The 22,986-nt window shown below is 43.8% G+C and overlaps 1 protein-coding gene across 2 annotated transcripts in view; it reads right to left on the reverse strand.

Moving 5' to 3' along the window:
• Window positions 1-22,986, reverse strand: part of LOC138429538 (cytochrome P450 3A24) — a 100,675-nt gene that overhangs the window by 33,620 nt on the left and 44,069 nt on the right. For both annotated transcript variants that reach the window (XM_069571181.1, XM_069571180.1), the window contains 3 exons: window positions 11,891-12,224; window positions 8,004-8,097; window positions 1,415-1,467 (listed from right to left, as the gene is read on the reverse strand). In XM_069571181.1, the coding sequence (XP_069427282.1) occupies window positions 1,415-1,467; window positions 8,004-8,097; window positions 11,891-11,961 (218 nt within the window). In that variant the 5' untranslated portion in view covers window positions 11,962-12,224. The remainder of the gene's footprint in view (window positions 1-1,414; window positions 1,468-8,003; window positions 8,098-11,890; window positions 12,225-22,986) is intronic.

The raw sequence follows: 22,986 nt of genomic DNA on the forward strand, positions 1-22,986 counted from the left end.
CCCTATTCCTCTAATTCCACAGGAGAATCTCAAATGGTTTCATGATTACATATAAAAATTGCAGAGAAACACTGCACTTACTTCTGCCCATTTCCAAAAGCTGTTCTAAAATTCAGAGGGTGTAAGTGGGTGTCAAGAGCATTTAGTGCTGAAGCAGTGACAGGAGAGATTGAGAAGGCGCTTAATCTGCTCTTCCACCTGACTGACTTATTATTTGTATGATTCCCTTCTTCCCACCATGGTTTTGCAACAACAGTTGGGTGGAGAAGAGACAGTGGTTTGCTTTATATTCATGATGTCACTCCAGCCTTAATAATTTCTCTAACTAACAGTTACAATTAGATTTTTGCACCACCTCAGATCATATCAATTCAGTGTACTGATGAGTGGGGTCAAAGTCTGTATTTATAACAATTCTCCCAGGTGCTCCTCACACATCATCCATGCATGAGAACCATTTTCTAAAAGAGAACTGGGATCCACCATGAAAAAGGGACTCCAGTCAGAGCTCACAGGTACTAACTGTTGGCGGGGCAGCTGGAGCTGGGCCAGTAGTGTCCCAGTGCTATGTATTCTTTCCACTCAACCAGGCTGACATTTGGGGCGATGGCCACAGGTTCCCATGGTTTCTGAGGGCCTCATGAGAGAAGAGGAAGAGGTCTGGACAGGTAGAGCCTCTGACATTTGCTGTTGGCAAAGAAGCACCACAAGACACTTCTCCCTCCGCTCTCACCAAACCTCCAACAGCTCCTAAAGCCCACCTGACACACTCTGGGTTAGATATATATACCCTACATCTCCTCAAAATCGGAGAAAAACAGTAGATAAAACAATCATTGAATACAATTCTATTGGAAAATCTTACCTGAAAATTAAACAAACAAACAAACTCCATACATGTAGAGAAAGCAAAAAGCTGAGCAGAAATGATTTCCCATTATGTTAACCTATAACCCACATCTCTTTTTCCAAAAAGACGTATTAAATCCAGAATTTAAATAAAGGATATTGGGTTTAAATTAAAAGAGAATCATGTGGGAAAGGGTCATAAGATACGTTTATGAGCACATATTAGAATGTTCTGAGATAATGCATTTTATGCAATTAAAGGTAACCTAAAGAGAGAAAAATGGAAAAGGGGAGGAAGAGTGAGATCCTGGACAGAAAGTGATGCTAGGAGTCACTGGGCCTCAAAGTCTGGAGAAAAGTGATGACCTGTGACCCCCCAGGCCTGGTTCAGACTGTGGACCCGGATACCTGCGGCCTCTGGGATCTCTGGTAGAACAAGCCTGCAAGCTTTACAGCAAATGACTTCATTCCAAGAAGCTCTGGACTGAGAGTGCCCTCCACACCACCAGGGGAGGGCAGGATTATTATAACAAGTGTGTCCAATGGGAGTTTTCAGAATACTCACCCCCACATTTTCCCATACTTTTTAAAACATTCTTCATCAAATTCACAAACACCCTATAAGGAGAAACAATATTACATTATTAACATCCTGTATTGAACCCTATCTCTAATTTACAAAACTACTATTTTTCACTGGCAGTTGGAGGGAAGTTCTTATTCACAAATGTCTTAAGGGAAAGGAGGGAAAATAGAGGAGATATTTGAAACTGACAATTTAAAATCACTCTTGAATATTCTTTGAGTATTATAGATACTAAGCACTTACCCCGTCAGTGAATACTAATTATTCCTTGTCTTCCTGAAGGCTTTTCCTCGTGCATGTGTTGTCTAAAATCTCTTAATCTCTAATCCCCCATGGACATGTGACAAAACTGAAGCTGAGGGAAGTAACAGATTCCCACACACTCTTTCATCTCCTAGTTTAGCAGTCTTTTCATTTATCTCATGAGCTCTTTCTAGAATTCTAGCAGAATAAGCAAATTAAAGCACCAGTCACATCTTTTAATCTCGCAGATTTAAAGAAGTCTGAGGGGCGTGTGTTCAATGAGAAAGTGAGTAAGTGACTGAATGAAACAAAGTGGACATGCCTTCTAGTTTTCCAGCTCAACACAGAAAAAAATGAGGAGGTGCCACAACTATACAAGGAACACTACATTTTAAACACCTGGCTTGATAGTAATAACCAATTTTAAAAGCATATAGCTCCCTTGCTAAGACTAGCGAGGGGGACACTCTCCATCCCCCTTCTGATGTTTATGTCAGAAGCTTCCTCTGTCCCTTTTTATACTTTAAATAAATCTCTGCTACACAAAAGCTCTTGAGTGATCAAGCTTGGTCCCTGGTCCCAAAGCTAAATCTTCTTTGGAGATCACAAATCCACATTGTTCACATTAAGCTATCATCTTGGGGCTTGCCCAGGATCTTCAGGACAGGGTAAGAACACTCAAGAGCTCTAGCCTCTCTGCTTTCTCGGTATACATGTTTTCTGCTTTACTTTACTAACTCTATGGTTTGCTTGTGTGAATGAATGACATGCCCTGCACAAAGCAAGTGATGAGCCCTGCTCTGCAGTTTCACAGTGCCTCATAATGACTGAAGGCAGAAAGGGGAGCCTTGTCGTGGGTTTATACCACCTGTCAATGCCAAGAGACATCCAGTGTCCCTGTGAGGGGAGTGGCCAGAGGACGGCAAAGTGTGTGGACCAAACTTTCCTTTCTCAGTCACTTTTTCCTGGTCACTTTGACCATTTCGTAATTGCGTGGGGAATCAGAACTACTAACCTAATCTGTTGGGTCATAGACTTTCAATGGACTTGTGATTCATGCCATTACTATGTACTTTCACTTAGACCCCAAGCTTGGTAGTCATAGAAGTGCCTGGTCTTGCTAGAAGCCGAAAGCTACAAGAGCATATTTGAGAGCAAGACAGAACTTCAACTCCAGGACTGTCTCTCAGGCTAAAAGTCACTCTCTTGGCTGCCTGCTTCAGGGACCAGCGATCTGAAAGTGAGTCTCTGTCATGGCTGTGCCTCTGATCTGTGTGGGGAGAAGCACTGCCGCTGACCATGAGACTGAGGACACAGACTGGGAATTGCAGGATCTGGTCAGACTGGAAATGCAAAGGGCTTCTTCCTTTGGTAGCGCTAGCTCTTAGTGGATCAGAAGAGGCTCTCGTGTGGCTTCTGTCTCAACTCCTTAGATATTCTTTCTGTGGAATCTGTGGAAATGAACTGGAAGGATTGGTCCTAGTAGCTTGAGGACAAAAATCACTTTTTCCTTGCTGGCCGACCCTTTTGCTATCCATACACTGGCGTGGTGACACTCAGAAGGGACACCATGGTTGTTGTTTATCCCTTTATGACTCACCGTTTCTACTGCAGTCAGGACTGTACTCAGGCATGTGCATAGGCACAGGGAAGACGGACGCTTCCCCTAGTAGTCCTAGCTCGAGAAACATTTTGGGAAACTACTCTGACAAATCAAACAAAGGTTGTGGTGGTATAGAACTAGAAATCAATTTGGGATACCATCAGATCTACCCCTGGTGCATCTCCACCCCATCTCAGTGGTAGAACTGGAAGGGGTGAATCAGGCGCCTGCACTGGTAAGGGACAGACTAAGTCCGACCACGGAAGGAAAACTTCAGTAGAAAGTCTGTCTACACCCCCATCTAGAGCAGGGAGGGGTGCCTTAGGTGGAAAGAAGCCATGGCTGTGGATGCTGCTTTTCTCTCTCTTATAGATGGGAACTAACAGTTCCAGAATCACTCCTTTAAATTGTATTAAAACAACAACAACAACTGGGACAAGTTTGATCCCCAGAGTTTAAAAAGACATGCCTGATCTTCTGTGATACCAAATGGCCATGGTATCCTTTGGAAGACAGGGAACACTGGCCTGTTGAAGGGCCTCTTAATTACAATATTGTTTACAATTAAATCAGTTCTGTAGAAAGCAAAGAAATGGGTGGAAGTGCCATATATGTTGCTCTTTATCTCTCTGTGAGACATGCCAGACTTGTGTCCTAAGGGTACAGACTTGGGTGTGAAACCTTCAGCTCCCTCCTGTTCTCTTACTTTGCCCCTGTATCTGGGGCTGCCAACTGAACAGGCTGAGAATCAGGGCACCCTTCCAGGAGGGCTTGCCTCAGTCTCGGTAGACTATTTAGAGGATATGTCTTGGGACAGATGCTGACTCCTGACTTGAGAGCTCGAGTTTTGGGGGAAGCCATTACTTTTGGAGATGAATGGCTTGGAGGCAAGGTGAAAGAGGGATCACAAAATAGCCCTCCTCCCTACTGGGATCCAAGCAGTTCCCATAACAGAGCCACTTTGCCAGATGTATTCTTGAAGGACTCAAGAGAGCATACGCTAAGACTTTAAACTACACTAAATTAACTGACATAGAATAGGGAGAGAAGGAAGCTCCTGGTGAACACCTAATAAAGATTACAGGAGGCTCTCCACATGTTTACTGACATTGATCCTGAAATTTACAGAGGGAGAAATGATCTTAAAAGATAGATTTCTCACTCAGTTGGCTACAGATATCTGCCATAAGTTATGAAAACTGGCATTTGGACCAAATCAGTCTTTAGAATAACTGTTACAGCTGGCTCAGACAGTATATTATGGTAAAGAATATGAGAAAGAAAATAAGAGGGAAAAAAGAACCATGCAAAAGACTGAAGCCCCAATAATGGCTGTTAGACCTGCTCTGAAACAGCCTGAGAAAAATGCCCAGAGGGACCCAGGTGAAAAGGGATGGGCTTGTTATTACTGCGGAAAGGAGGGGCATCTCAAGGGGGATGGCTCTCAGGCATCTATGCCACCCCCGGCTCCATGTCTAGTCTGCAAAGGACCACAGTGGACAAGAGACTGCCCTCTAAGGTGTAGGCCTCAGGGGTCGGACTCTCAGGACCAAAGGTGCCCGGAGGTCACCACACAAACTCCCATCCTAATTACACCTGAGGAACCCTGGGTATTAATAACTGTGGGGGGCCAACCAGTCGATTTTATTTTGGACCCTGGGGCAGCTTTCTCTTTGCTCACTGAAGCCTCTGGTCCGCTTCTGTCAGAACGAGCCAAACGCTATTATTTCAGTCATCCTTTAAGCTGCAACTGGGACTCTGAGCTGTTTTTCTCATGAGTTTCTAATCATGTCAGAGTCTCTTCACACCTTCTGGGGAGGGATATACTGAACAAAGTCCAGGCCTCTGTTTTCATGAATATGGAACCCGTTCTTTTAACTGAAAAAAATGTAAATCCTAAAGTGTGGACTGATGGAAAAACTGTGGGTCGAGCACAAAATGTTGTTCCTGTCCTTATCAAGCTCAATGACCCTCACCTATTTTCATATCAAAAGGAATATCCATTAAAACTGTAGGTTAAGAAAGGGTTACAGCCTATCATTGAAAATTTAAAGGAACAAGGGCTATTAATTCCCTACAATAGTCCATGCAACACTCCTATTTTGGATGTGAAAAGGGTCAAGTGATAAGTGGAGACTTGTTCTAGATATACAAATAATAAGTGTCTAATTCTTATACTTTATTGTCTGAAATTCCTAAACAAGCTGTATAATTTTCAGTGACTAATTTGAAGGATGATGCTTTCTAACATTAAACCTATACTAAATCATTCTCTATCTATGATTTTAAGACAATTGAGAGGATTCTTGGGCATTACAGGCTATTGCCACATTTGGATTCCGGGTTATGGAGGACTTGCCCAGCTTTTATGAGAGCTCAAACTGCCCCCCCAAAAAAGGGACTCTCTCTATGACAGTCTGTTTTTGCTCACAGATATTGTCATAGATCCTAAAGCCTTAGAATTAACTAACTATGTGACTCAGCTTTTCAACAGACATTACGAGAACTCTGGGAGGTGACCCCTGACCCAGCCTCCATATCGGTCTAATTGCTGGGTCTGTGGAGCACTCTCCCTCCTAATCAACTGAAGGCTTCCCATGGTGGGTTTCTCCGCTTCAAGGAAAGGACTTTCTTCAACTCTGCAAATACCTTCATGAACAACAATCATATGTGATGCCTCTTCTTGATCTGATGACATCTAACAATCCTAAGATGGACTGGTGTAACTATGGACATAATGTAACTTTTGATTATGTTTTAACTTGGTTTAATGACCATTTTGCCTTATATCTATAACGATGTAACTGGATTTGTTTCTAACTGGCTGAAACCTCTTAAGTTACAAATGGTTGTTCAAGCTCCTATGAATGCCGCAGGCTCCTCAAACTATTACTTGGGGCCCCTGGATCAGACACCCTCAACAAGAGGGTTAGGAAAATATGTTGCCTCAACAATTTAGGGACTATGCCCCTCAACAGCAGGAAGTAGTTATGGGATGAAAACAATGCCCCTTTCCCTTGGCAACATAATTCTCCTAAAAGAAAAGGGGAAAATGAGAGAGTCAATTACTAGGCAGGCTGATAAAAAGTTCAGATTCCCCAAGGAGGAGAAAGGGGTCTGGGGCTCTCAAGGAGAAAAGGACAAATATTTTTTCTATATTACTTTGTCTTAGTCAATATAACAATGTATCTTGCTCAAGGACATGTTTCTCCTTAGCAAGAACCTTCTGACTAATCTTATCTTGAAACTTGTAAATTGTGGGAGTGGGTCTGGTAGGACCTTTACAAACTTGAGACATTCTTTTGATTTATTATAATAACCGATTTAAAAAGTATATAGCTCCCTTGCTAAGACTAGTGAGGGGGGCACTCTCCATCACCCTTCTGATGTCTGTCTCAGAAGCTTTCTCTGTCCCTTTTTATACTTTAATAAAACTCTGCTACACACACATACACACAGGAAAAAAAAAAAAAAAACCTGGCCTGAGTTTTTACTTCTATAACTTAAAAAAAAAGCCTGTCCCTAAGTTTCTATCATGATATTTAATGCTTTAACAAGTAAATGAAGGTCTCAGATGTGAGTTGGCGTGCATCTACTAAGGAGTTCACCTGGGAAAGGTGGAGAGGAAATCACTGCTTCTTCAGATGGAAAAACATTCAGGAAATTCTGAGGCAGTAATGAGACAGTGAAGACCTCAGTTGGGAGAATCAGGATGTGAGAAACAAGCCTCATGTCTGCAGGACAGGAAATCTGAGCCAGAGAGCAGCCTGCACACAGAGCTCTGCCCCTGCACATCTGAACTCAGCTCACAACCTTCAGTTCAGGGGCCAGGCCCTGGGGAGGCATCAGAGAGGAATGAATATCAGAATTCACAGCCCATCTGCCACCTGGTACATTCCTTTCAGTTAAATTAAACTTCTAATAATTTTGTCAAGTCATATCCTTTCTAGTGATTTTTGTATATGTGATTCTGCCTTATTTTTAAAAACCTCCACAACTTATTTAGTGGTTAAATATCTAAAGTAAATAGACAATCTTGCCTCAGTTACACTCATTCCCTGCTCAAACTCACCCGTGAGGTACCTGTTTTGAAGGCACAGAAGAAAATCAGAAAGCTTTTGTTACACTTTTCATATCCCAAAAGATGTCATGTGTAGCAAGAGGTAGAGCAGAAAATGGAGGGAAAAAAAATCACAAAAACAACTGAAGGCATTAGCAGTTCTTGAGAGAACCCAAGTATGTGCAAATTACCTGATACATTAGAACTGAAGCATCAAAGCAATTCAGGAGAAAGCAGAAAAAAAGGGTACCCGGAGATTATGCTACCAACAGGATACATCTGACTGTACTGTATGCTGCTTAAGAGCCATGACCAGGCATCCCTTCACGCTTTTCTCCTGACAATTATTAGGACTGTGACTTTCTGGGAATCTGCACCTGGCTGAGACAAGATGCTCTTCACAAAGCTTACAAGATGGAACTTCAAGTTCTGTGCAGACTCATCCAGAGAGTTCAGCTGTCTGAGGAGGCAAACCTGAGGCTCCTGACAGCTGATAATAGAGGCCTCAGGTAAAGAGGGCATGTGTGGGTGGGACCTACGATGCCATTTCTGGGAAGTAAGAAAACTTTCAACTGCCTCCTGAGGAGGAGAATTTTTACTATGCAACTCAGCTGGGATTTTCAACCATAAGAAGCAAAAAAGGGACATCAAACAACACACACCTTTCGGTAGGACAGAACATTTCCAAAATAAGGCAGAGGTCTTGGCCCAGAAACTCCCAGCTTCTTAAACAGTCCATGTGAATAAGTTCCATATCTATAAAGTGAAAGAGAAAATCCAGGTTAGGGTTGTGGAATAAGTGTGGAGCTGGCCAGTCACAGACTTGGAACTGGAACTATCAGCCTAGAGAGGTAACATGTAGATGATAAATAATAACAGCAATTCCAAAAGCAATAATTACTTTCATTCCTCATCTTTCCCTCTTGCACAGTGAGACAATATCACTTTCACCATCAAGTGAAATCTTGAAGGTCCCAATCCTAGAGTGGATGCTTGATAAATATTTAAATTTGAGAGCTCCTGAGAGGTTTAGGCTATAATTCCTCCAAAAAATTCATTCATATGTATTCAGCAAGTTAACTCTTCCATGATTTAGAGATTCTCATTCTAGATACAACAGGGAAACTTTTTTTCTGTATCAAACATGAGATTTTGGTTAACTGCATCTGCCCAATGACAGAGTTACGAGAGTCTCCCTTGGCCTTGTTCTCATCTTTGTCCTTTCCTCTATATTGTTTTGTTGTTTAGTCACTCAGTCATGTCTGATTCTTTGTGACCCTATGGACTGCAACATGCCAGGCTTCCCTGTCCTTCACTAACTCCTGGAGTTTGCTCAAACTCATGGTCATTGAGTCAGTGATATATATCCAACCATCTTATCCTCTGTCTCCCTCTTCTCCTCCTGCCCTCAATCATTCCTAGCATCAGAGTCTTTTCCAATGAGTAAGCTCCTCCCATCAAGTGGCCAATGCATCAGAGCTCCCTCCATGCTGCTGCTGCTGCTAAGTCGCTTCAGTCGTGTCCAACTCTGTGCAGCCCCATAGACAGCAGCCCACCAGGCTCCCTTGTCCCTAGGATTCTCCAGGCAAGAACACTGGAGTAGGTTCTCCCTCCATGATCTGACCTCATTTTACAATCTGATTCTTCTTAACTCTGTCTTCACAAGCAGGCCTTAAAACAAGCACAGTGTTCTTGTCTGTATTATGAAATCTGTGTTCAAGGCTTCCACTGCCATCATAGAAACTGAGTACCTTTCAGCTACACCCATGACTCTGTCACCAGGCAATTTGGTTGACTTGAACTACAAAAAAGGGTGATTGACCCTTTTGTTCCCTGAAACTGTATAAATGAATCAATGACTAAAGGATCCATCTCCAGACCATTCCCATGGCATCTGGTCCTCCAATCATCTGCTAAGCCCAGGGCCTGAAATACACTCATCTTTCTGAAGATTCTCAATCATAAAGCAGCTAGACTACTTCCACTGCACTTCAACTATCTTAAAAACCAATCAGGCCTGGTGCTCCCTATGGCGGCCTGCCTGCAGGTTATCCTTCATGTATTATGTGTGCAAGCTCACAGTTCTGAGTTGTGGATCTTTGCAAGCCTGCTCACTCTGGTGTTCCTGAGAGATGACAGAGTGCAGGAAAAGAGAGGCTGAAGAAAGAGACTGCCATCGATGGTTTAAACATGAACTTGCTAGGCCTCCAAGGTTAACTCTGTAGAGGCAAATTAGTAAGGTATGGTTGAAAAGCATGCTGTGTGTAAATGGTTCATCATGCCCTATGGGCACTTTAAACAAAGAGATATCAGGGTTCCCAGTCTTCAGTTACCTTTCCATGTAGAGCAAAAGACTGTGTGTGACAAAAAATGAGTGACCATAAAAAACTCCAGAATATTGGACTAAGCTCCTGTCTCCCCTTCTTTGGGAGGTAGCCTTTAAGGTAGCACAGGTTCAAATCTCTGTAGAAATCTACCAATCTTAAAGTCTATGATAAGAGAAACCCATAAAATTTCAGGAAAGTACCTATATTGGAAGTGCACACAGAGGTACCTTGGCCAAGCACAGTTGGCTATATCTCTCTTTCCTCCAAATCAACTGGTGGAAGTGTGGGCACCAATCACCACAAAAGGGATGGCCTGGGCTATTCAAACCCCAGTTGCTTCCTCTGTCTTCACAAACAGGGCAAGTCAATGTCTGCTTCTGAACCTTCAGTGTGCTACATAAACTCAAAAGTGATGCCAAGCAATTGAGTGAACATTTTGGCAACACTGGTCCCACAGAAAGCTCTGGTCTAGTGTCTAAATTCACGTGGTTCCACCAAGGCAGCAGATGGACTGAGTGAATTATTTGGCTTCTTTCTAGCTCTTCACTTTTTGGTTGGTACAGTAATGCTATTTTGGGTAAAAAGGAAGGGGCTAAAGATAAAGCCAACATTTTTATAGTCTTTACACTGTGCCAGCATAACGATAACATTGCCTGCAGTGGCTGATTCCTGGCTGCACCAGTACCTTCTCAGGCTACAGGGATGTTTGCCTAGTGGGGACACTAGCTAGTACCAGCCACACTGTCAGACAGACCACACACAGTGTGACTGAGATTGTTTCTTGTCCCCAGGCTTCCAGCAAATGAGATGCCAACCCTGTTGACCTGTGGGACCAGGTCTGAGGAGTAACTCTGGGGGGTCTGCTCAGAAGAAAGAGGAATATTCTCCCTTCCATCCCAATCTCTTTCTAGATGCCTCTCATACCATCACCGGCTCCCAGACATGTATACTCATCTGCCCTGAAGATTAAAATAGCTTGCTGGACATGCATATTTAAAAAGATATATCACAGGAATATATTAGTATACTAGATTCATATTCCAGGCATTATTCTAGAGGGTGAATTTATTTACATACCTTTCTACGTGCTGGACAACAGTCCTCTTTTATCCTTCAGGGAAAAAACCACATGCTGGAAATACTCATATCGATTTTTTAAATCTAGTACTAAATAGAATGAAATTAAACTGTACCAATTAATTTTATAATAGCAGACAGAAAATATGTTGCTGAAATACCTTAAATGCCTAATACTTCTTTCAAGTAATTAAAATGAGGTTAATGTTACCCACGTACATGTCATCATGATTTCCTACACTTAGTGAAAATGAAATGGACATAGAACCTAACTGTGATTTGTAGGGGTATCTCTCTAATCACTCATTGGAAATAATTCCTCTCCCAACCTCTCCCTCCCTTCCATGATAACAGAATCTCAACATTGAAAGGAATTTTTCTGCTAGATGGTTTTGATTCAACCTCCTGTACCATACTTATACAGGGAAAATAAAATCCAAATTGGACTCTGGGGCTTGTGCCTCTTGTAGGCTTAGCAGATTTCGTATCACGGGGAAAATAAATATGTACATTGATTCTAACCCTTCCAGAGATTGAAAGAAAAGGTGAAAGAAATGAATATAATTTCAAGATTTTTACCAAGTCTCCTCAGATCTTAAGATTTCTCATTTGGAAACAAGATAATTTCTACAGAGTACAGGGTGTGGGAATTGAGCCTTAGGAAGGGATGCCCTGAGGAGGGGTACAGAAAAGGGGAAGGGCTGAGTATGAAAAAAATGTTGCTCAGTCTCAGGCATCCCAACACAGTCGGGGTGCACCCCATGCCTTGTGTAAATGACTCCTGGAAGAAGGGTCCGGAGCAGGAACTCCTGAGTGACAAAGGGGCCGATGCTTCCGCATGTCTCTTGCAGCAGGCACAGTCGGAGAGACTGAAACAAAAGCCCACGTTGCTCCTTGCCTCCAGGAGTCCCAGCCACGGGGATCAGTGAGGACTATGCTGCACGTGGGCCAGCTGTTAATTTGCCCTTGATGGACTCTTACCCAGATGTGGGTAAGATCGATAATAACCCATTTGGTGCCCATAGCACCTGATGCTTGAGCAACTTCTCCATTTACTTTGAACTTTAAAAACCAAGGGAACCCCCTTTCCTGATTAGCACCCCAAGACCTAGGTTATAGAAGAGATGAGCCTAACAGTTACTCACAGATAGAGGAGCACCAGGCTGATAGCCAGGAGAACCCAGGTTTCCAGGGAAAAGCTTGGGATCACCTCCATGGCCACTTTCTTGGCGATTCCCTCCTCTGAGTTTCCTTTCAGCTGCGTGTGCTGCCCTCTGCCTGCCTCTCAATGTGAAGCTTCTGTTCACATCAGGCAGAGATTCAGTGCAATTCGGAGATTTATGCACTGAGAAAGGAGGTGGAGCTGGAGCTGCAACCAACAGAAAGGCCACCTCGGCTCCACCTGCAGGAGCCCTCTCTGCCTTGGTAGTTGGCAGAGCATCATAGGCACTTCAGTTTGACTTCCCTTGAGTTCATATTCTGTAGGAAATCAATAAACAACTCAGTCAATATTAGCAATAAGCCCAAAGGTTACAGAAACTCAAATAAGCCACTGGCTTTAATTCTCCTCTAGACTTCCCTGTCTCTAGGGTTGCCTGCAATCCACCGTTTGAAATTCTTCAAACAAGATGATGGTGGCGGTGTAGTTGCCAAGTCGTGTCCCACTCTTTGTGACCCCATGCACAGCAGCCCGACAGGCTCCTCTGTCCATGGGATTTCCCAGGCAAGAATACTGGAGTCAGGTGTTAGCTCCTTCTCTAGGGGGTCAAACCAGATGGCTGTTCTGACTGTTACTGTCACTCATACGATTTTTTTCCTGCCCAGGAATGCCCCTGAGTCCCTTGTAGGCTCTTAATCGTGCTTCAAAATGAAGCTCAGACAGAACATCTGTGTTAGAGATTTCCCAAACAAACCTCCTTGAGCAGATATAACAATTTCATCCTCTGGGGACTTCTGTCCCCTGCACACAATCTTCCTATCTCCTACACCACAGTCAGTTTCCACATCTAGTCCCCTCAGTGGATCAAGAGCTTGGGCACATGCTGGATACTAGCCATAGTCATGTCCCAGGTACCTAGCACAGTGCTTTCGGAAGTGCTTTCCCGAATTCTTGACACACCGAGAGGGCCTGGCTGGGCCTTGGTCACTGTCTCTGTACTTTCAGGAGGATCCATCAGGATCCTGTTGACAAGAGGGCCCCAGAAGGAGAGGCAGGACAGGGAGGAGAGGGTGATGGCTGTACCAATGGTATCAATTCAGGCTCATTCCTGTCCCACCCTCAGAGTATCCTGCAAGTCAGATTCTAGATCAAAGAATGGTCTCCTCTCTCTGGAAAGGCTGCAATCCAAGATCAAAGGGTGTAAAGAGAGAGAAAAAAGCAGCCCAATGGCCAAGAGGACCCTAACATCCTTAGCCACCAGTGATGTGGCATGTACAGCAACAGGACTCCAAAAAGATCATATGAGGGCATGTGATCTGTGGGGAATGTGAGATGTGGGTGGATCAGAGCAGATAGGTTCCCACTTGTGGACACGTAGGGCATTTGGGGGCTTCCCAGGTGTCACCGGTTGTAAAAGAAAAAAACCCACTTGCTAATGCAGGAGACCTAAGATACACAGGTTAGATCCCTGGGATGGGAAGATCCCCTGGAGGAGGAAATGGCAACCAACTTCAGTGTTCTTGCCTGGAGAATCCCATGGCAGAGGATCCTGGAGGGCTACAGTCTACAGGGTCACAAAGAGTTGGATACTACTGTAGGGACTTGGCACACACAGCACAGGGAATTTTTATTGGGTAACAAGGAGCTGATACTGAGGAGGCCTAGAGTAGCAGTTGGTATCAGCTGCTGGTAGGCCTCCCCCTGTCCACTTAATTCACTTCAGTCATATCTGACTCTGTGACCCATGGGCTGTAGCCTGCCAGGCTCCTCTGTCCATGGGATTCTCCAGGCAAGAATACTGGAATGGGTTGACATACCCTCCTCCAGGGGATCTTCCCAACCCAGGGATTGAATCAGCATCTCTTATGTCTCCTGCAATGGCAGACGAGTTCTTTACCACTAGAGCCACCTTCTACCCATGCTGAATTCCTGATGAGAGCAGTATGAAGGCTGAGCATTGAGAATTTACACTGGCTCATTATCAGTACTTTGAACCATGTCCTGCATCTGCCAGGCCTGAATGACCATGGATTACATGAAAAACAAAACCTCAAATGTTCTTAAAACTTAATAGAAACACAAGACATGTAAGCTGTGTTTGTGCACTTCCTTCTCCCTTTATCCTTTCTCACTTTCACTCCTTCTGCAGAAAGTGATACTCATCTCTTGGTAACTCTTTCCCTCACTCTGGCCTGACAGTTCCCAGGGCTGTTCCATACTGACCAGAGTGGAAGTCTCATTAGTAAAATGCAGCAAGTCCGAACTATGTCTCCTGCACTTTTTTATTTCCGTGGGAGCTTCTCATGGAGCATGATATTTCTACCATCAGTTTGTCATCTTTGGGTTCAGACTTCTTCCAGGAGGTCCCTGTGAAAATGCGCATTCCAACGAGAATTGTATTGTCTGAACACAGTTATCTGTCCATTGCTTCAGTCCAAGTGAGTTAATTCAGGAGCCAGTATTGTGCTGGACTGTGGGCTAGAAGCCATACAGTCCCCTCCCTGGGGAGCAGCCTCCCGGTGGAAGGAATGAGACACACAACTAAGCTCAGTATGGGGCATGCCTCTGGAATCCTTGGGGAAATGGAGCCCTAGAGAGAGGCAGCAAAGAAGAGAAATGGATGGAAGCCTGAGTACCAACAAAGGACAGAACCGGGAAGCTGGAAGAGGATCCTCAGGGAAAGTCAGAACGTCCAAGGAATTTTGATACATTTCTGCCCCCTTTTAGCGCCTTCTCTGGATCCCTTTTGGGGTTCCCTGATGCCCAACTGTAAACAATCTGCCTGCAATGAAGGAGACACAGGTTTGATTCCTGGGCAACGATGATCCCCTGGAAGAGGGAATAGCTACCCACTCCAGCATTCCTGCCTGGAGAATTCCATGGCCAGAGGAGCCTGATGGTCCATGGTGCAAAGAGTGGGACATGACTGAGCGACTAAGCACACACAAACACTGGGGATCTTTAAGGAGGGTCATGCTATAATCCTCCATATACAGATAGAGAAACTGAGGCTTAGTGATGGCAAGTAGCTTCCCAACAGCTACTAATCAAAACATGTTATAAATAATATGAAGAAAGATGGCAAGTCTTCTGCTCTGAAATGCCAATATTCAACATTTGCCATTTCATGATGAGAGTCACTGTGTGAAATAGTGAGACTCAAGGCTGAAGCACCACACTGGTCAAAATTCTGGCTCTATCTCCATGTCTGCCCCTGCCCAGGGGCTCCCCCATGGGTCTGCAGAATCCAGGACTTCATGTCACCTCAGCAGGAACAAGGACAGGTGCTTGTCATGAGGACCCATTTGTCTATATTCTCCACTGAGAGGAACACAAAATACATTCCCCATGAAGAGATTACAGTGTCATCTGATAACTACTGACAACTTAATTCACTCAGCTAAACCCACAGTCTTTCTTATTCTTCTTGGAAACAAAATCCTTGTGGAAACTACATACTTTCACCTTCCTCCAAAACATATGCCAATTTGATGGTTTTCTCACTAAGCCTTACATGCCATCACCTTCCCAATTCACCTCAGGGCCTGGTCCAGCTGGTTGGAATCTCTCTAGTGTCAATAGTCTAGTCAAGTCCTGGGGAAAATGTGTAGCTGGAGCCACATCCTAGCAAAGGCAAATGGCCTTGTTCTGCAAGGGGAAATAACAGACGACATGATCTTTGTGCCCTTCGTTCCACAGCCAGACACACTTGACTTGAAAAACCTCACATACGGAGACTGTGAAGGAAGACGTGTGTGCCTGAAGAGCACCCCACACCTCACGTCTCTCATCTGGTCATTTGTGTACCGACGGCCTCGGCATGGTCAAAGCTCTATCCCAACTGCTTCATGTGCAGATGTGACTAAGAGCCAGATATTACTCAGGTTGAAGATAGTAACAGACAATTATAGTACTGCCAAGGTAAACTAATTATACATGTTTTAGAAACACAGTGTCCTCATCAATGATATGTGGCTTATCTTTTCAGACCTTAGCAATTAGTCAGAGATGGAAATCAAAGAACACTCATGGAATTAGGCTCAGATATCAGGAGAGGTGAGCAGTATGTCAGGGACTAAGTGATGCAAGAGGCCCCGTCAGTCTGCTCAGTTTAGTTCAGTTCAGTCGTTCAGTCGTGTCTGACTCTTTGTGACCCCATGAATCGCAGCATGCCAGGCCTCCCTGTCCATCACCAACTCCCGGAGTTCACTCAGACTCACGTCCATCGAGTTAGTGATGCCATCCAGCCATCTCATCCTCTGTCGTCCCCTTCTCCTCCTGCCCCCAATCCCTCCCAGCATCAGAGTCTTTTCCAATGAGTCAACCCTTCACATGAGGTAGCCAAAGTACTGGAGTTTCAGCTTTAACATCATTCCTTCCAAAGAAATCCCAGGGCTGATCTCCTTCAGAATGGACTGGTTGGATCTCCTTCACTCCAAGGGACTCTCAAGAGTCTTCTCCAAAACCTATTCCTCTCCTTTTAGAGGTGACTCCTCTTCTGGGAAGCCTGTCCACTGGCTGAGAGAATTGCTCACAGTATGGGGAGGCCGTGTTGCTCTGGAATGATGTGTGTGTTAGAGTCCAGTTTCACAGATCACGGGTCTGTGACCAGAGCACTGCCCCAACACAGAGACAAGGTGAGAGCCCCTAGCAAGCCAGTCAGTAGGGGCTGGGGTGAGGTACAGGGATGTTCTTTCTGACCCACACACATCCCACCATGAAGAAACACACACACACGTGCCCTTAAGCAGATGCACTTCCATGGACTTCACAAGAGAGGGATGAGAAGCACCTCATGGCTGCTCACTTTCAACTCCATTTCTGAGTTTCTCTTTCTTGATAAATGAATCACTAACATCTCTACTGCACAGTACACCTTAGAAAGTTCTTTCAGGAAAAGAAAAGTGAAGTCACTCTGTTGTGTCCCACTCTGAAACCCCATGGACTGTAGCCTGCCAGGCTCCTCCATTCATGAGATTTTCCAGGCAAGAATACTGGAGTGGGTTGCCATGTCCTTCTCTAGGGGTTCTTCCCAACCCAGGGACCAAACCCAGGTCTCCCACATTGCAGGCAGACTCTTTATAGTCTGAGCCACCAGGGAAGCCAGGAAAGTTCTTTCACGTCTCTCTTATCTGATTTCCCTGAAAATTCTGTGAGATAAGCAGTGCTGGCATTGTTTGATTCCCACTTGACAGATGTAAAAACAGAAGCTTAGGGTGGGGAAGAATCTTGCCCAAACATTAAACCATGAATGCAGGGCATGGAACTACATCTCATAATTCTAAATTGTGCCAGTGTCATGCTTGGCTGGATTCCAAGAGGCTTCCTCTTGGTTGGATCATACATCATGACCAAGTGGGCTTTATCCCAGGGATGCAAGGATTCTTCAATATTTGCAAATCAATCAATGTGATACACCACATTAACAAATTGAAAGGTAAAAACCATATGACTATCTTAATAGATGCAGAGAAAACCATTGACAAAATTCAACATCCATTTATGATAAAAACCCTCCAGAAAGCAGGCACAGAAGGAACATACCTCAAAATAATAAAGGTCATATATGATAAACCCACAACAAACATTATCCTCAATGGTGAAAAATTGAAATCATTTCCCCTAAAATCAGGAACAAGACAAGGGTGCCCACTCTCACCACAACTATTCAACATAATTTTGTAAGTTTTAGCCACAGCAATCAGAGAAGAAAAAGAAATAAAAGGAATCCAGATTGGAAAGAAAAAGTAAAACTCCCACTGTTGGCAGATGACATGATCCTCTACATTCAGTTCAGTTCAGTCGCTCAGTCGTGTCTGACTCTTTGCGACCCCATGAATCGCAGCACGCCAGGCCTCCCTGTTCATCACCATCTCCCGGAGTTCACTCAGACTCACGTCCATCAAGTCCGTGATGCCATCCAGCCATCTCAGCCTTGGTCATCCCCTTCTCCTCCTGCCCCCAATCCCTCCCAGCATCAGAGTCTTTTCCAATGAGTCAACTCTTTGCATGAGGTGGCCAAAGTACTGGAGTTTCAGCTTTAGCATCATTCCTTCCAAAGAAATCCCAGGGTTGATCTCCTTCAGAATGGACTGGTTGGATCTCCTTGTAGTCCAAGGGACTCTCAAGAGTCTTCTCCAACACCACAGTTCAAAAGCATCAATTCTTCGGCGCTCAGCCTTCTTCACGGTCCAACTCTCACATCCATACATGACCACAGGAAAAACCATAGCCTTGACTAGACAGACTTTAGTCGGCAAAGTAATGTCTCTGCTTTTGAATATACTGTCTAGGTTGGTCATAACTTTTCTTCCAAGGAGTAAGTGTCTTTTAATTTCATGGCTGCAATCACCATCTGCAGAGATTTTGGAGCCCAAGAAAATAAAGTCTGACACTGTTTCCACTGTTTCCCCATCTATTTCCCATGAAATGATGGGACAGGATGTCATGATCTTCGTTTTCTGAATGTTGAGCTTTAAGCCAACTTTTTCGCTCTCCTCTTTCACTTTCATCTGGAGGCTTTTCAGCTCCTCTTCACATTCCACCATAAGGGTGGTGTCATCTGCATATCCGAGGTTATTGATATTTCTCCCGGCAATCTTGATTCCAGCTTGTGTTTCTTCCAGTCCAGCGTTTCTCATGATCCTCTACATAGAAAACCCTAAAGACTCTACCAGAAAATTACTAGAGCTAATCAATGAATATAGTAAATTTGCAGGATATAAAATTAACACAGAGAAATCCCTTGCATTCCTATGCACTAACAATGAGAAAACAGAAAGAGAAATTAAGAAAACAATTCCATTCACCATTGCAATGAAAAGAATAAAATACTTAGGAATAAATCTACCTAAAGAAACAAAAGACCTATATATGCTGCTGCTAAGTCGCTTCAGTAGTGTCCGACCCTGTGCAACCCCATAGACGGCAGCCCACCAGGCTCCCCCATCCCTGGGATTCTCCAGGCAAGAACACTGGAGTGGGTTGCCATGTCCTTCTCCAATGCATGAAAATGAAAAGTGAAAGTGAAGTCGCTCAGTCGTGTCCAACTCTTAGCGACCCCATGGACTGCAGCCTACCAGGCTCCTCCATCCAGGGGATCTTCCAGGCAAGAGTACTGGAGTGGGGTGCCATTGCCTTCTCCAAAAGACCTATATATAGATAACTATAAAATACTAATGAAAGAAATCGAAGATGACACAAATAGATGGAGAAATATACCATGTTCCTGGATTGGAAGAATCAATATAATGAAAAAGGAGTATACTACCCAAAATGATCTATAGATTTAATTCAATCCTTATAAAGCTGCTGCTGCTGCTGCTAAACTGCATCAGTCGTGTCTGACTCTGTGCAAGCCCATAGATGGCAGCCCACCAGGCTCCTCTGTTCCTTGGATTCTCCAGGCAAGAATACTGGAGTGGGTTGCCATTTCCTTCTCCAGTGCATGAAAGTGAAAAGTGGAAGTGAAGTCGCTCAGTCATGTCCAACTCTTTGCAACCCCATGGACTACAGCCTACCAGGCTCCTCCATCCATGGGATTTCCCAGGCAAGAGTACTGGAGTGGATTGCCATTGCCTTCTCCCCCTATAAAGCTACCAATGGTATTTTTCAGAGAACTGGAACAAATAATTTCACAATCTGTATGGAAATACAGAAAACCTCGAATAGCCAAAGCAATCTTAGGAAGAAGAATGGAACTGGAGGAATCAACCTGCCTGACCTCAGACTATACTACAAAGCTACAGTCATCAAGACAGTATGATACAGGCACAAAGACAGAAATATACATCAATGGAACAAAATAGAGAGTCCAGAGATAAATCCACACACCTATGGACACCTTATCTTTGACAAAGGAGGCAAGAATATACAAGAGAGAAAAGACAATCTCTTTAGCAAGGGGTGCTGGGAAAACTGGTCAACCACTTGTAAAAGAATGAAACTAGAACACTTTCTAACACCACACACAAAAATAAACTCAAAATGGGTTAGAGATCTAAATGTAAGACCAGAAACTATAAAATTCCTAGAGGAAAACATAGGCAAAACACTCTCTGATGTAAATCATAACAGCATCCTCTATGACTCACCTCCCAGAGTAATGGAACTAAAAGCAAAAATAAACAAATGGGACATAATTAAACTTAAAGCTTTTGCACAACTAAGGAAAATATAAGCAAGGTGAAAAAGCCTTCAGAAAGGGAGAAAATAATAGCAAATGAAGCAACTGACAAAGAATTAATTTCAAAAATATACAAGCAGTGCCTGCAGCTCAATTCCAGGAAAATAAATGACCCAATCAAAAAATGGGCCAAAGAACTAAACAGACATTTCTCCAAAGAAGACATACAGATGGCTAACAAACACATGAAAAGATGTTCAACATCACTCATTATTAGAGAAATGCAAATCAAAACCACAATGAGGTACCATCTCACGCCAGTCAGAATGGCTGCTATCCAAAAGTCTACAAGCAATAAATGCTGTAGAGGGTATGGAGAAAGGGGAACCCTCTTACACAGTTGGTGGGAATGCAAACTAGTACAGCCACTATGGAGAACAGTGTGGAGATTCCTTTAAAAACTGGAAATAGAACTGCCATACGACCCAGCAATCCCACTGCTGGGCATACACACTGAGGAAACCAGAAATGAAAGAGACACATGTACCCCAATGTTCATCACAGCACTGTTTATAATAGCCAGGACATGGAAGCAACCTAGATATCCAACAGCAGACAAATGCATAAGAAAGCTGTGGTACATATACACAATGGAGTATTACTCAGACATTAAAAAGAATACATTTGAATCAATTCTAATGAGGTGGATGAAACTGGAGCCTATTATACAGAGTGAAGTAAGCCATAAAGAAAAACACCAATACAGTATACTAACGAATATATATGGAATTTAGAAAGATGGTAACAATAACCCTTATGTAAGACAGCAAAAGAGACACAGATGTATAAAACAGTCTTTTGGACTCCGTGGGAGCGGGCAAGGGTGGGATGATTTGGGAGAATGGCATTAAAACATGTATGATATCATATGTGAAATGAATCACCAGTCCAGGTTTGATGCATGATACAGGATGCTTGGGGCTGGTGCACTAGGATGATCCAGAGGGATGATATGGGGAGGGAGGTGGGAGGGGGGCTCAAGATGGGGAACACATGTACACCCGTGGCAGATTCATGTCAATGTATGGCAAAACCAATACAATATTGTAAAGTAATTAGCCTCCAATTAAAATAAATAAAAAAAAACATAAAGAAATGCTATGGAAAAAAAAATGGTAAGATGTACTGTCCCCAAGCTCCTCAGATGACTGGGTCTTCTTGTGTCTACACAACTGTTCTTCCATCTGGAATGGATCCAACCCATTTTCCATCTGGTGAATTCCTAAGCTTCCTTAAGTGTCAGCCAAGGCAACATCTTCCCCACTGACCCTTGTCCTCAACATGTAGCTGATGGGGAGGGTCCCACTTCTGCATATCACAGTTCTCATGAAGAAACACAGTGACTCTCAGACCATGACATTCATTATAATTCAAGTGCAGGGGGAATGTTAAAAACTACATATGCCTGGGCCCACCTGAACATCTGAAATTGATAGGATGAAGTAAAACTCAAGAAAAATCATATCTATTAATTTAATTGTTGCTAAGAATTATGAAAAACATTAGCTGAAATATTAAAAGCAATAGGCTGGCTCCTAGAGAAACAAAATTGACCAACACCAGCCAAACAAGAAATATAAAATTAGTCCTAAAACTCCTTTAAAAATAATTGGATGACAAAGTCTTCCTACAAGGAGAAATTCATCCAGAGTTTTACGATGAACATATTTGTCTTAGCCTTCTTCCCCAAGAAAGGAGAGCCTGAAATACATGGTTTCGTGCTATTATCATCTGGGGAATTTGATCCAGAGGAGGAAGAATGAAGGAAAATAGGAACAAAGCAAGGAAGGAGAATCAATACCAGATTCATTAACCAACCTGGTCAACCCTTAGTATCAAAAGCAACCAGCTCTTTGATCAACTGACTGTCTTCTGAGAAGCCATACAACCACTCAGAAGATGCAGCCCATCCAAGGGAAGGAAGGAGGAAGAGGGTATCCACTGGTTTCCCTCTCCCCTTGGAAAAATGTTCCTCCCACAGGGAAGTAATTCTCTAAAACTTCTGTATTACAGATGAATTGCTAGTTTGAGAGGCACAGTCAGGCTTCACTGTACAAATTCAGTTGGAATCCATGCAAAGATGGCCCCTGTAGTTGTGGTGGGAACAGAGACCATGGCAGCTACACTAGTTCTCTATGCTGTCTAGCAGATTATCCCCAAATATAACCCCTTGAAACAAGCATTGACTGTGTCACAGCTCCTTGGGCTGAGAGTCCAGGTGTGGCTTACCTGGGTATCTCTGGCTCAAGCTTTCTCCTGCTATCAGGCTGGGCTGCCTCTCATCCAAAGTCTCACTGGGGAAGGACCCACTTTCAGGTCCTCCAGGTGGTCTGGCAGGGTTCAGATCCTCACAAGCTCGAGGATTCAGTTCCTCACTGGCTGTGGCCCAGAAGCCCCTCAGATCTCTGCCACCGGTCTCTCCACAGAGCAGCTCCCAACGTGGCAGCCGCTTCCCCCAGAGTGAGGGAGTGAGGGGGCACCCAATTAATATTCTACTCATCAGAAGCAAGTCGCCTATCCCAGCCTCACCAGTGGGAGGGGGTTAAATGGGGCATAAGTGCTAGCAGGCAGAGCCATTGGCGGCCAGCTGAGAGGATGCCATCGCAGAGGTGAAGCTAAGATTCTCAGCTCACTCTATGAGGACAGTATGAACTTGATACAAATAAGACAAAAATGGGACAAGAAAGAAAGACTCCATTTCAGTCTCATTCATGGGCTTCAACACAAAAATCCTGAGCAAAATAAAGCCAGTCAAATCCAGCAACAATGATACACTATGACCAAGTTGGCTTTTACCCTGGAACTCAAGGGTGGTTAACAGAGAATTAATATAAATATTAGTTATCAGGTTAATTGATTAAAAGAAAAAAGTCTTATCATCCCAACAGCTTCAGAAA

The sequence above is a fragment of the Ovis canadensis genome, chromosome 24, assembly GCF_042477335.2.
Source record: "Ovis canadensis isolate MfBH-ARS-UI-01 breed Bighorn chromosome 24, ARS-UI_OviCan_v2, whole genome shotgun sequence".
Lineage (NCBI taxonomy): Eukaryota > Metazoa > Chordata > Mammalia > Artiodactyla > Bovidae > Ovis > Ovis canadensis.